The sequence below is a fragment of the Argentina silus genome (assembly GCF_951799395.1).
Source record: "Argentina silus genome assembly, chromosome: 5".
Lineage (NCBI taxonomy): Eukaryota > Metazoa > Chordata > Actinopteri > Argentiniformes > Argentinidae > Argentina > Argentina silus.
In genome coordinates this window covers 10,599,453-10,611,309 of record NC_139659.1, presented here as the reverse complement: position 1 = coordinate 10,611,309, position 11,857 = coordinate 10,599,453, and the positions used below count along the sequence as shown (strand labels likewise).

Here is an 11,857-nt window from a genome sequence, read left to right as displayed (position 1 = left end):
TCTAATCCCTGACTCAAACGATGGGGTTGTAATTCTGATTCAAGCATATAATTGCATGAAAAGAAAAACAACACAAAAAAAGTAAAAGAGGTTGATGACTAATCCAGACCAGCAGGGTTGATTGGCTGTCTTCCACATATGAGAGGAGCTTGTCCTTCAGGGGGTCAGGTTAGCACATACAGTTGCACATCAGACAGGCATGCTTGTGAATGTCCTTGAACAAATGCTCAAATCCTCTTAATATATTCATAGAGGGCTTGGGAAGCATTCGATTCCACTCCACCTAGTAATAACAAGCATCTGTGTCATCAGTGTTGTTACATAATGACTTTGTGTTTCTTTATGTACTGACTATAAACACTTATTCCATACTGTCTTTCAATGTCACCTTAGAGCACTCCCAGACACCTTAAAGCTGACAGCATTAAAGACATTATAGAGGGTTGATTTACTGCCATGCTTTCCGATGGGCTGAAAAGGGCATTTGACCATGACAGTGAGGCAAATGTATCAACCTCCTGCTCATCAAAACCGGGGTCTGAAATAGCCTTGGTTTATAGGGCTGGCCTCATGAGGGGGTTTCATCTGCGGGCCAAGAGGTGCATCACAAGACTACAGTAGTTGAATTTGTCAGAGGCAATGTTGTGCATCGCCAGAACACAATAAAAACACCCAGATCCATGTATTTTAGTATAAATACTATATTCTTTATTTAAATATTTTACAACTTTGAAAACATATTTACAGAAACTAGTCCTGCATTATTACACTGTACACACAAGTGTAGCTCTCAAACACACAAACAGGGTTGCTTAAAGGATGACAAACAGATGTTGCCTTGACTGCAGAAGCACCATCAATGAACAGTCATATGAGAGAGACTGGATAGGAAGAGAGGAAGGAGACTTAATTGACATTGAACACTGAGCAATATACATGTCCAGACGAGACAAGCTTGCATTGCCAGACAAGGCCTCTGGATTCAATGGTACAGGTCTATTTGTTAAGGCGGAATCGGTGCTAACCATTCTCATTAAGCAGCACTACAACCTGCCCCGCCATTCCTGCTTCAGCAGATAGAATACATAGCAGAGTCTTAAATCAGTTGATTTTGGTTATTATTGGATTAACAGATTGTGACCCCCCCCTCACTGACCGTCATGAAGATCGAAGTGGAAATATGAGAATTGCTAATGTTGTTGCATTAATAAGAATGAATGAACTTGCAGTCTAGCTGATCAGACAGACATCTGGAGGCAGGGCAAGCTGAGAGGGACAGAGACACCTTTGCAGGTAGACAAATTCCAGTGGTACAAAGAGCTTGGACAAAAACAGCTTGTCATGCAAAGAGAGAATGCATATGACAGGTGACAAATCATGAAATTAAGTCTCAAAAAGCTACTGAAAATAAACTTAAACCAGGTTGAAATGTAATGTAAATGTAACCATTGATCTTCCCCAAATGATTGCTTGATGTTTGGTGACTTTTCTATGCCAAACTAAATGAAAAGAAACAGTACAGTGACCATATTGGTCTGCATATTATCATGTTATCTTATCTGTCGACTTTGGGAGCAATACCCCGGTCACACCTGTCATTATGGCTTTCCTTCTTTGGTTTCTTTAAGGATTCAAAAACCTGCATTGTGAGTTTTCCCAGATAACCAGGGACTGTCACTTACAACCAGAGCCATACATATCTCTGCATAGTGTATACTGTCTACCACTGTTCTGGCCACATCATGTTTTAGGCACAAATAAAGATTGATAACCAGTTCAGATGACCACCAAGTTTTGTTAAAAATAAAAAGTCAAAAAGTCAAACAAAAAAAGAGTCAAAGTCTGTTTCCCCAATTGACAGATATACTCACAATATGAAAACACAGGCGACTTGTACATTACAGTATTTCTGCACATTTTTCTCCTATCAGGCCGAAATTAAATTAAAATGAAAAAAGAGAGTGAAAGAGAGCAAAAGAGTGCTCATTGTTTATGCACTGGCTTTTGACCAGACAAAACATTGACCAAATATGAGATTAAAGTTTGTATATGAACTATATTACTTCAACATATCTGCAATTTTGACAGCAGAGCAATGACCAGGATGCCAAGACCAGAACAGTGTGATCAATATCCTACTCTCAGGAGAAACAATGAAATGCAGTACACACATTCAAACACACAATTTTACAATCATGAACATTCACATAAATAATGTACAGCCACAAACACATTTAAATTACAAAATAAAAGCAGCAAGTAATCATTATTAGGAGACAGAAACATCTAAAGAAAAGAAAAAACAAATGTCGAGTTGACACACCCATCACACAAATACTACATCCGATTATTTTTGAGCAGTGAGATGATGGCATGATTATTTTTACCATCCATGGAACCAAATAAAGATACAACAGTAATTTTCCTTTTACTCTTGAAAACTAAATAACAAAGTTATAAAAATAAATATTTTATAATTCTTACCTGACCTATCAGTTGAAAGCATTCCCAGATGCTAGCCATAGCTTTGCAAGTTAACTCAAATCAGCAAAGACAACACATTCAAACAAGAGCCTACACCCACTTCACACACACTCGTGCGTGCGCATACACATCTCCAAAGACCCGCCACAGACATGCTTATGTCACTACTCTGACACACTACTGCTGAGTCCAGTGGCAGTCAAAAGTTGATGTCTTGGTTCTTGTGGCCCATGGAAGCAAGGGATTGAGAATATTTACTTTAAGGTTTAATCTTTTACAGATTCTGAATGCTTGTGTGTACACACATCTGACATACAAGCAAAACAATCATTCTTTGCATTGATAACCTTGGCCGTGACCATCACTCACACTCACTTCACTGTGTAGACCACTATCACATGACAGACAATATTTACAAACCTATGAGGATGTGTGCACTCTGACAGACCTTTTCAGTACCCTCAACCATCTGACAGTTCCAACTTGGCCTCCACTGGTAAATGCTTTACCTATGGGTGGCACTGTTGAGACATTTCTTTCTGATGAGTACACACAGGCCATCTTTCCCATCATGCATTTCCCTAATGCAAGACACTGAAACCAAACCCTTTCTCTTCTTCTTCCCATCATACTTGGCCCTCCAACATGTTATCTTAAACTCTGAAAACCATCTAACAACAACCCCCCTTATTGCCCCCACCCTCTGAGTATTCTCTCTCTCTCTCACACACAACCACACACACACACACACACACACACATTATACAGCCAATACAACATTAACAGACACAGAAACTGTATAGACAACACAACCACACTTCCCTTACAACCCCCAAAACCATAGCTTACTTCACTTAAAACACCACCGTTTAATTGAACGTCTCTGTACCGTGGCCCTCCCTCGCATAGTAACTCTCCTTCCTGCATTCAGGACTGTCCCTCAGTCACTAGTACCAATGAAGTGGTGACATCATCTAAGGAGAAGCGGGAGAGAAGTGGAAAGCGACTGGGGTGGGCCGCTCTGCTCCCCCTGCATCACGATCAACATGAGAAAGTCCTAGCTGCCTGCCTTCTCTCACAAATGCAGTACCAACACTAATATGGAAGACAAGAAACAGGAGCATGGATGGAGCTGAGTCCCATCATGGATGGAGCTGAGTCCATAGTGAGGAGTGTGTGGTGTGGCGGGGCGGTGAGAAGGGAGGGAGGGGGTGGGGGGGCAGTGAGGAAGGGGTGGGTCTCCCATGTCCGCACCACAGGAAGCAGTGCATTTGAGAGGGACGCAGGGTGGAAGACGAAGGAACAGTCCCAATAAACACCCACACACACATTTAGTCTGCGTATTCTGCCACAATGGACAGCAGCACTGTGATATCATCAGGTTTCCCCCCTGCAGAACAAAAAACAAAAAGAGAACATGAGTCATTGAGCTTAACAGAATTCATAGATTCTCCGAACCCCCAACACAACAATAGAGGGGTGCTGGACTGTGTTTTTAGTGAAATCAACGTCTTCCAAAAGCCACAGCACTTACCTCTTACATTCAGACCATTGTCACAGGCTGACTGTGCGAAAGGGGACATGTAGTTGGGGTCGTAGGCCAGCTCGTGAGCTTGCTTTGCTATGCTCTGTGCAGTCTGCTGGATGCTGTCATAGTTGGTGCTCTAAAACGCAAAAGAATTGGCATTAGGACATGAAAACAACAGAGTACAGGAATGTGTGCAAGTCGCAAATGACACAGTATGTTTGTGCATATAATTGCGTACACTTAAATGTGTGGATATGTGTGCAGTTAGTATGAAGTAATAATGTGTTACCTTCAGCTTTTTGAGCTCCTGCAGGATCATGTAGTCGGGCATGTTGTCGAAGAGGCCGTCCGTGGCGGTCAGGATGATGTCACCCAGCTGGACGTCAAAGGAGGAGCTGTCAGCTGCGTCAGGGCTGGGGGCAGGGGAAAAGGGAGGCAGCAAGGTCAATGCGGAGCCTCCAGGTGGCGCTAGACAGTTGCGTTGTAGCAGCAGTAGTGCTCTTCATAAACAATGTGTAAAGCAGGAGGCGGGAGGTTAAAGGTCACTGTGCCTATGTGGGCTGGGTAATAGGTTAACCCTGCCCTGCCCCTCCCCGCCACTCCAAGCCCAGCATGCTCTAGACAGGACTGCCAAAGAAGGCAGCCAAAGAATTAGGTTCACTTCCAGGAAGCCGGCTGTAACCCTCTGCCCTTGATGAACTCCAGACTGTTATTTAATTCTAACCCGTCTCTGTTGGCCTGTCTTGGGCCTTGGCTGCCCATGAGGACAGTTTGCATCAACAGACGACCTATAAAAAGTTGAATGAGTGAATACAAAAACAAGTGCACAAATATAATTGTGATGTGATTCTAAAGGGACCTCATCAGATTAATATATGTGCAAGGATCACATACAAAGTGAAGTCCTTTTATTTATATTTATAAATAAAAAAAATAAAAAAAAGCCTTGTTTGAGTAACAGACAGGCATTGTGCATGTGAGTTTACTGAACCATTTACATGCACGCCTGAATGGTGGTAACAATGTGCAAGCATGTGAACGTGTCATGTGCATGTTAAAGAGAGGCCTTCATACCGGGCTCTGCAAAGGGAACACTATAAAGCATGAAAGGTCTCATTTAAATATAGAAACACGTGGGGAGACCAAAATAAATCACTCCTCTTCTTGGAGGGAGAAAAAAAGAAAACAAGCCTAGTGGGAAGGGGATGTGTCCACCCCCTGTCTGCCATTAGTACTGTGTGTGTGTGTGTGTGTGTGTGTGTGTGTGTGTGTGTGTGTGCCAGGACAGCTGAAGTGAGGGGTTGTCACATGGCTCCTTGATCGAGGAAAAAAAAAGACCATGCCAGCACCCACAAGCTCACATGCTCCCCAGATCAAGTTGAAAAAGACTTTAAGAGGAGGGAGGAAAGAGGGGTGGGCGGCTTGGCGCCAAACTAATGACGCCACAGTGTCACACGGCTTGTTAAGTTTCCAATACAGTCACACAATGATGTGTCATTTTGTCTCAAATACGAGGACGGCTCCTGATATACATTCAAAAACATATTCTACTTTTTCATAGACATAGATCCCGGAGATAAGAGAGAGGAAGGAGGTCTGACCTGTCACTGAGGACCACACCCTCGGCCCCTGGGGGGGCGATGGACAGCTGGAAGGGCGTGTTGAAGTAGTGTTGCTGCTCATCTGAGCGGTGCACCACCTCTCCTCCCCGCACCACCAGGAAGCCGGAGTCTCCAAGGTTACACGTGTGCAGCTGGTGACTCCGCCGGTCCAGGACCACGATACAGGCCGTGCTGCTCCCTGGACACCGAGAAGAGGGGGAGAGGAAGGAGGGAGAAGAGGAAGAAGGTGAGATTTGGGAATGATAGAGAGCGGGAGAAAATAAAGAGTACAATATTATAGTCGTTTACACTTGTTATCCATTTGTCCTTGAGACAAACTGTTTCAAGAAACACTGAATGAGCGAGGGGATGTGAGATCACAGGGTACAGTACACCATGCACTCGTTAGGGAATCTGGCACAGAGACCAAAAACAAAGGCTATGCCCTTTCCCTGTCCCTACTCACTGCAGCCCCAGCAGTTCCAAGTGACCTTGAGAGGGGACGGTCAAACGCAGACCTTTAGCTACTCACACACCTTCCCAAAATAAAACACTGCTCAGTTTTGATAGACAAACATCGTGACTCGGTGACAGGCAGCTCTGGGTGTCAGCTCTCCCCGACCCTGGAGATATTAGGTCTCAGTTCAAATGTGGCCTCTCTCTCTGTCACATGTTTGACATGGCAGTGTGTGTGTGTGTGTGTGTGTGTGTGTGTGTGTGTGGTGGGGTCACGACCCCTCAGTGTCCCGACCCTTGGCACAGTCTTGTTTGAGGTGTGGTTACCTTAGGAGTATATATATAGTATAACATCACTTTCAACAGGACTTAGCCATATCATAACAAGAACAAGCCTCCCTGCACAAACTGTGAAATAGTGTTCTACTTGAGATGCAGCGGGTTTACCAATCTGGTCCTTATGTCTTTCATTATGAACGTGAGCAAGGCCTGACATGTCAGTTTGATAAAATCATGTTCTGAGATTGATTGATAAAGTAGGAGAACGATACATCTCTGTTGGCAGGGACATTGGCAGCACAGTCTGTGACTCATCCTGCAGATATGTTATTTATTTCACTAAGCACAACGGTTGTGTTTGAGAGAGAGTGTGTATGACTCACCCTGTCAGTGTTCTCCTATGCTCCTATATCTCGGCTAGCAGTTTTTCCTGTACTACCCTTGTGTGTAAGTGTGTGTGTAAGATAGTGTGTTTGTACTTACCCAGTAGCGGTACTTTGTTCTGGAGGAGTTCGTAGTAGCCTGAGGTAAGTATGCCCACAGGGCTACTGGGCGTGAAGCGGCCCTCCTTCACCAGCCTCTCACATGTCCTCATTAGGGTGGCAGAGAACTGGGATGGGTCCACGCCGTAGTCCCGCCAACCGCCCACACCATCCGCTACACCTGAGGGAGGAAGGGATGATGAGAAGAAAGACACATTTTTAAACACACTGAATTTTAATCAATTGTTTCATACCAGTAAGTACCATTGTTGTTCAACCCCCCCCCCCCCACACACACACACACAGTCTGGCAGGGTATTGTGCATTGTCATTGTAAGTTGTAAGCGGTTCCCAGTCGCATGGTAACAAGAGACAAAGACAAGACTAGACATCTGTCCTCTGGTCACAAACCCACTCATTGACTAAAAGCCCTCTGAACTGCAGCGAGCAAAAGCAGCACAACCAGTCTTTAAATGACAGCAATACAATCAAATCAAACATACCATCCTATAGTAAAACAATATACTGTATACACATACATGAGAATTGCACAGGAGTGAGTTCAGAGACAAACAAACAACTAGGAAAATGCTAACATCAAAGTGGTTCCTAATGCAGTGAATGCAAATAAAGCCCCTGAGGCAATATGGAGGTCCCAAACAACCACATTCTCAATGTAGACCAAAGTCCTTTACAAAAGTGACTATTCACCTTGGAGAGCACCGGGCCATTGGCTAAGGATTTGATGTGGTGCCCATTGGTGATATTGCTGAGGTCAAGGTGAGAGCCTGGACACTGCACTCACTCCCTGTGTCTTTCCTTAAAATAACACTGGTAGAGAATAGGATATTAGACACAGACTTGAGACAGGTCTTTAAGATACTCTCGGAGTGTCTCTGTTCTAGGGATTGGGGACCTGCCCAGTTACCTGATAGCCATAGGCCTGTTGATGGTAAAAGAACCCTGGGAGCCCACAACTCCAGTATGGTAACAGTCATGGTGTCTGCTGAGTAATGTTGGGATTTGACAGGATGATGGACATCAGTAACCTTTATTAGAATCTTGAAAACTTCCCTGACCTTTGACCTTCTTTGACGACAAGTCAGCTGTTTCATCGCCGCATATTAAACTGGAGCCTGGGTCAAAAGGACTGGAGAGAGTGTGGAGAACCAGTGTCATTGAGCGGACAAGGAAAGACCAGCTCTACCGGGCCCTTCTCCCTTTCCTTTGCTGCTCAATGAAACAATAACAAAAACAAGGCCTTGAGTCTGTTCATTTGGGGCAGACAAAGTGAGGGGAGTGTCTGGGGGGAGGGGGTCTTTTACACAGATTCACAGATTCTATTTTTGCAGGGTGGAAGAGCCTTCAAAAGGGGCTCCCCCCCTTTTGAAGGCTCTTCCACCCTGCAGGGGCGAGGGAGGGAGAGGCCTTGGTGAACCTCTGCTAAATCACACCGCAAAAAAACATCTAACTCTGTCTCCCAAAGAGTCTATTACCAGGAGGAGATTTTTCAAGGACAATGCCATCCATCTAGCGAGTCCACACATGCGTGCGCACACACAAACGATTCCACAGGGGGAACCATACAAGGAATTCCCATTCAATGAGCTAAGCAATGCTCCCTGGTGCCTGAAACATAAACACACAATTTCATATACACACTCGTCACAAGCTTGGCTCCTATGTCCCATCACAGCAGTACACATAGGCCCTAAGCCACTCTTGGATTAAAAAATCGACATGACTTGATTGCGCACACAGGATCCTGTTTGTAGCAAATAAACACATTCTAACTTGAGTTGTTCTCTGTGTTTAATGTGCACAACGTTTGGTATTGTTGATATTCTGTATGGTGATGGGTTTATCACGTCTCTAACGAATACTTAAATAACTAACTGAGTGAACTCTAACAATGGGGAAGGCCTGTTTGTGTCCTCCTCTTGTCCATGGCGGTCAGCAGCAGTCAGGACCACATCTTCCCTTCAGAGTGCTGGCTCCCCTAGCTTGTGTTAGCCTGTCAGAAATGTACTAGCACCCAAGTGGGATACTGCCAGCCCATGGCCAGCAGCCTCTGTGGGCATTTGATCCAGTTAATAATACCAGGGTGAAACGGGGAAAAAACGAACTGAGATTTGAGCACTTATTACAAAAAGGCATTATGAGAGCAACCCATCCCTGTTTTATATACACTGACTGAGCATTACTGAACAGCTCTGCTAGAGTACCAATCAATTTAAGAGAGGCTGCCCGCACACTAGACATCCAACTGCTTCAATTTTGGTCAGCACGACTTGTAGCAATGACGCATCCTGCGCTTTTCTCAGAATCAAAGGGAAAATGTTTGAAAATGTGGTGTGGGGGGTCAGTATGACATTCTAATATGAGATTAATGAATTCCTTGTAAGTCTTCAAAATACATTTTACATAGAAATAGGCCTGTTATCTCCAAATGGAGCCCTATTGAACAGTACCGGTCATCATAGCACGTGTTATCCTGCAAGTAACAAAGGAAGCTTACCCTGCGAAATTTGAGACGTAGTTTTAAGTGCCCTATTATACTGGATTGTGCAAGCAAGTTGCGCTCTCAATGTATATAATGAGTAATAACAGTTGACTACGCAACCGCTCTAATTTAGAAGTGGGATATTTGGTAAGTAATGTGTAGCCTAATGTAAATAGTGAAGATGAGGGCATAGCATATGTTAGTAAAAGACCCACCGGTCAGGCACTGCAAGGAGAAAAGCACTTCCCCGTAAAACGCGAATTTGTCCTGACAACATGGCTGCCTCCATAATCAACCATTCTGACCTTTAAAAAACACGGAATAGTCTAATAAATCTGTTAGTGACATTAACAAAAACATCACAAATATGTAATAATATATAGTTTATTATCACTTTCGCGGAGATTGGTAGGCCTTTAGCCTAAACAAATATGAATTTTACGTAAAGCTTTCGGAAACTGTAGGATGTACTCCGCACATGAAATTCCCGAAGTAATAACACTTGTTAGAATTGAATAATCTAACAACAATGTATCGTGCAACTTCTACATGTTTGTCAAGCGTAGGTTTATTATTGTATACCGGCAACAAGGCCTATCACTTTACTTTCTATACGTCACATTATCGCCACCAGAGGCGCTGCTACTGGATACTTGGTCCTCACTTCTTTCTAGGTAAAAGGTCACTACAATTTATTTTCAATAACGTGTATTTTTCCTTTAGAAACACGAGCACCACGTTTGTCGATATCGATATACAAACAACGAAGTATACACTAAAAAGCTCGTATCTGTAAACACTAGGTAAGCTTAACTTCAAGACCATAGAGGTTACATCAGGTGAAGGGGTGGGGGGTTGCTGTGCTTTAATGAGTGAGTAACATGTGCGAATGCAATGTGAAGGTCATAACACAGAGAGAATCCTAATTTCCAAAACGACTGGACTGTGCATATTTTCTCGATTGCTTAGATGCATAGAGCATCTTTACAACTAGCCTATATGACCAAATGAAGCAGCATGCATAACAAAAATAATAAATAAAACAATTATGAAGACTTACCCAAGACATCTGCAGACCTATGCCGGGCAATGAAACAAGCGTCATCTCCGTAGCACATCCCTTTCTTCAAGATCCCCTTGCGAAAGTCTTTACCAAACCCACAACTAGCTGTGACCAGGCTATAGTCCCGACCATCAGTTTGAGAGAGTCCGCCCAGGACAGCCCTCGCAACCAGTCTGCCATAGGAGAGTACGGATAACATTCCCCTAGAACGAGCGCCCACGTCTACCTGCCGAGTCCTTCAGTCTCTCTTGGCGTGTCACTTATCACTTATACCTCCACCATTCAGTTTGACTGGCTCCACCTCAGAATAACACTCGAGTGCGATTCAACAGCTAACCCAAACGTGGGATAGTACGCCGAATATGTCGAAATGTCTTAGTGGGGGAAATTGCACTGGATCTTTATGTTTTGGTGAATGTGTTGGACGCGGTTCCTCCGGTGTGCACCATCCTTGCCGACATGTTTGCAGTCTCCACGGTCTGGACAGGCGGTCACACGGCGCTCGATACGGGTTTTCCAATCTTGTGATTCGCAATCGCTAGCCCGACGCAAATGCCGACGTCACAAATTTGCGCACGCAATCTGCCTCCAGCCAGAGGTGCGCTCTATTGAATTCGCCTTGCGCGCCGACTCCTCGTGGACATTTGGAGTTGTGCCATGCCGGTATAACCAGGGTCAACATTTCTACCAACTAACGAAAAATCGGATGCATGTGTGATCAGATACTGCTTGGAGGAACATTTTAAAATGTCGTGCATTCAGGTAACAGTGTATATATAAACATTATCTAGACACTAACTTATGAATGATCTTTAAAGGGGCAACACACACACACACACACACACACACACACACACACACACACACTTTTTAATGATAAACAGCTGAGGGGGCTGGAGAAATGTAACCATGGATGCAAGGACTGACCATTTAATTAATCATAGTGATAGTTTTAACCATGTTTTGAAGCTATAGTAGGCCTGTACACTGTTTGCTTACAATTACATTGTTTACAAACAATGGAGTAAAACAAGCTTATATTTAGAATTCTGATGGGGTAAGACAGCTGAACTAAGCTCATGAGACATTTCAAAGTTATATTATTCAAAATAAATGGATATATTATTGATGTAAAAGTCCCAAAATGGATGTACCTATCCCAGATTGCCCCTTTAAATGTGTGCTTAAATGTGTGTATTTTTTTCGTGATGCATGGGTACTGGGCAAACGAGGTTTTCTGAAGCTTTTGGGCTTCCATCCAAATTGTGACGATAAAAAGATCATAAGCCTGGAAGCCTTGAAAAATGTGCGTATAGTGACATCTGCTGGTCTGCAGAAATTACAATACAGCAACCAAAGAAAAGCTCTCAGAGATCTAAAAAGCCTATATTGTACATTGTGATTTTGTGATTTTCGTACGCTTAGTGACGACTACTAGAATTTCAGTACTTCACATCCACT

The 11,857-nt window shown here is 43.7% G+C and overlaps 1 protein-coding gene across 1 annotated transcript; it reads right to left on the bottom strand.

Moving 5' to 3' along the window:
- Positions 1–689: 689 nt before the first annotated feature.
- On the bottom strand, positions 690–10,866 carry LOC310804483 (protein phosphatase PTC7 homolog). Its single transcript, XM_083669739.1, has 6 exons — positions 10,394–10,866; positions 6,832–7,011; positions 5,614–5,812; positions 4,302–4,425; positions 4,019–4,148; positions 690–3,874 (listed from the first exon to the last, which is right to left on the bottom strand). Exons 1-6 carry the CDS (start codon positions 10,593–10,595, stop codon positions 3,816–3,818), a joined length of 894 nt encoding a protein of 297 aa, XP_083525865.1. The 5' UTR covers positions 10,596–10,866; the 3' UTR covers positions 690–3,815.
- Positions 10,867–11,857: the final 991 nt, after the last annotated feature.

What these genes read in the sequence shown, in the direction of transcription:
- LOC310804483 (XM_083669739.1), bottom strand. Translation starts at nt 10,595, where the DNA reads ATGTTATCCGTACTCTCCTATGGCAGACTGGTTGCGAGGGCTGTCCTG. An exon ending in GAACAAAGTACCGCTACTGG is followed by an intron (nt 5,813 to 6,831) that starts GTAAGTACAAAC and finishes CTCGGTGTCCAG; the next exon opens with GGAGCAGCACGGCCTGTATC. An exon ending in CAATGGTCTGAATGTAAGAG is followed by an intron (nt 3,875 to 4,018) that starts GTAAGTGCTGTG and finishes TTTGTTCTGCAG; the next exon opens with GGGGGAAACCTGATGATATC.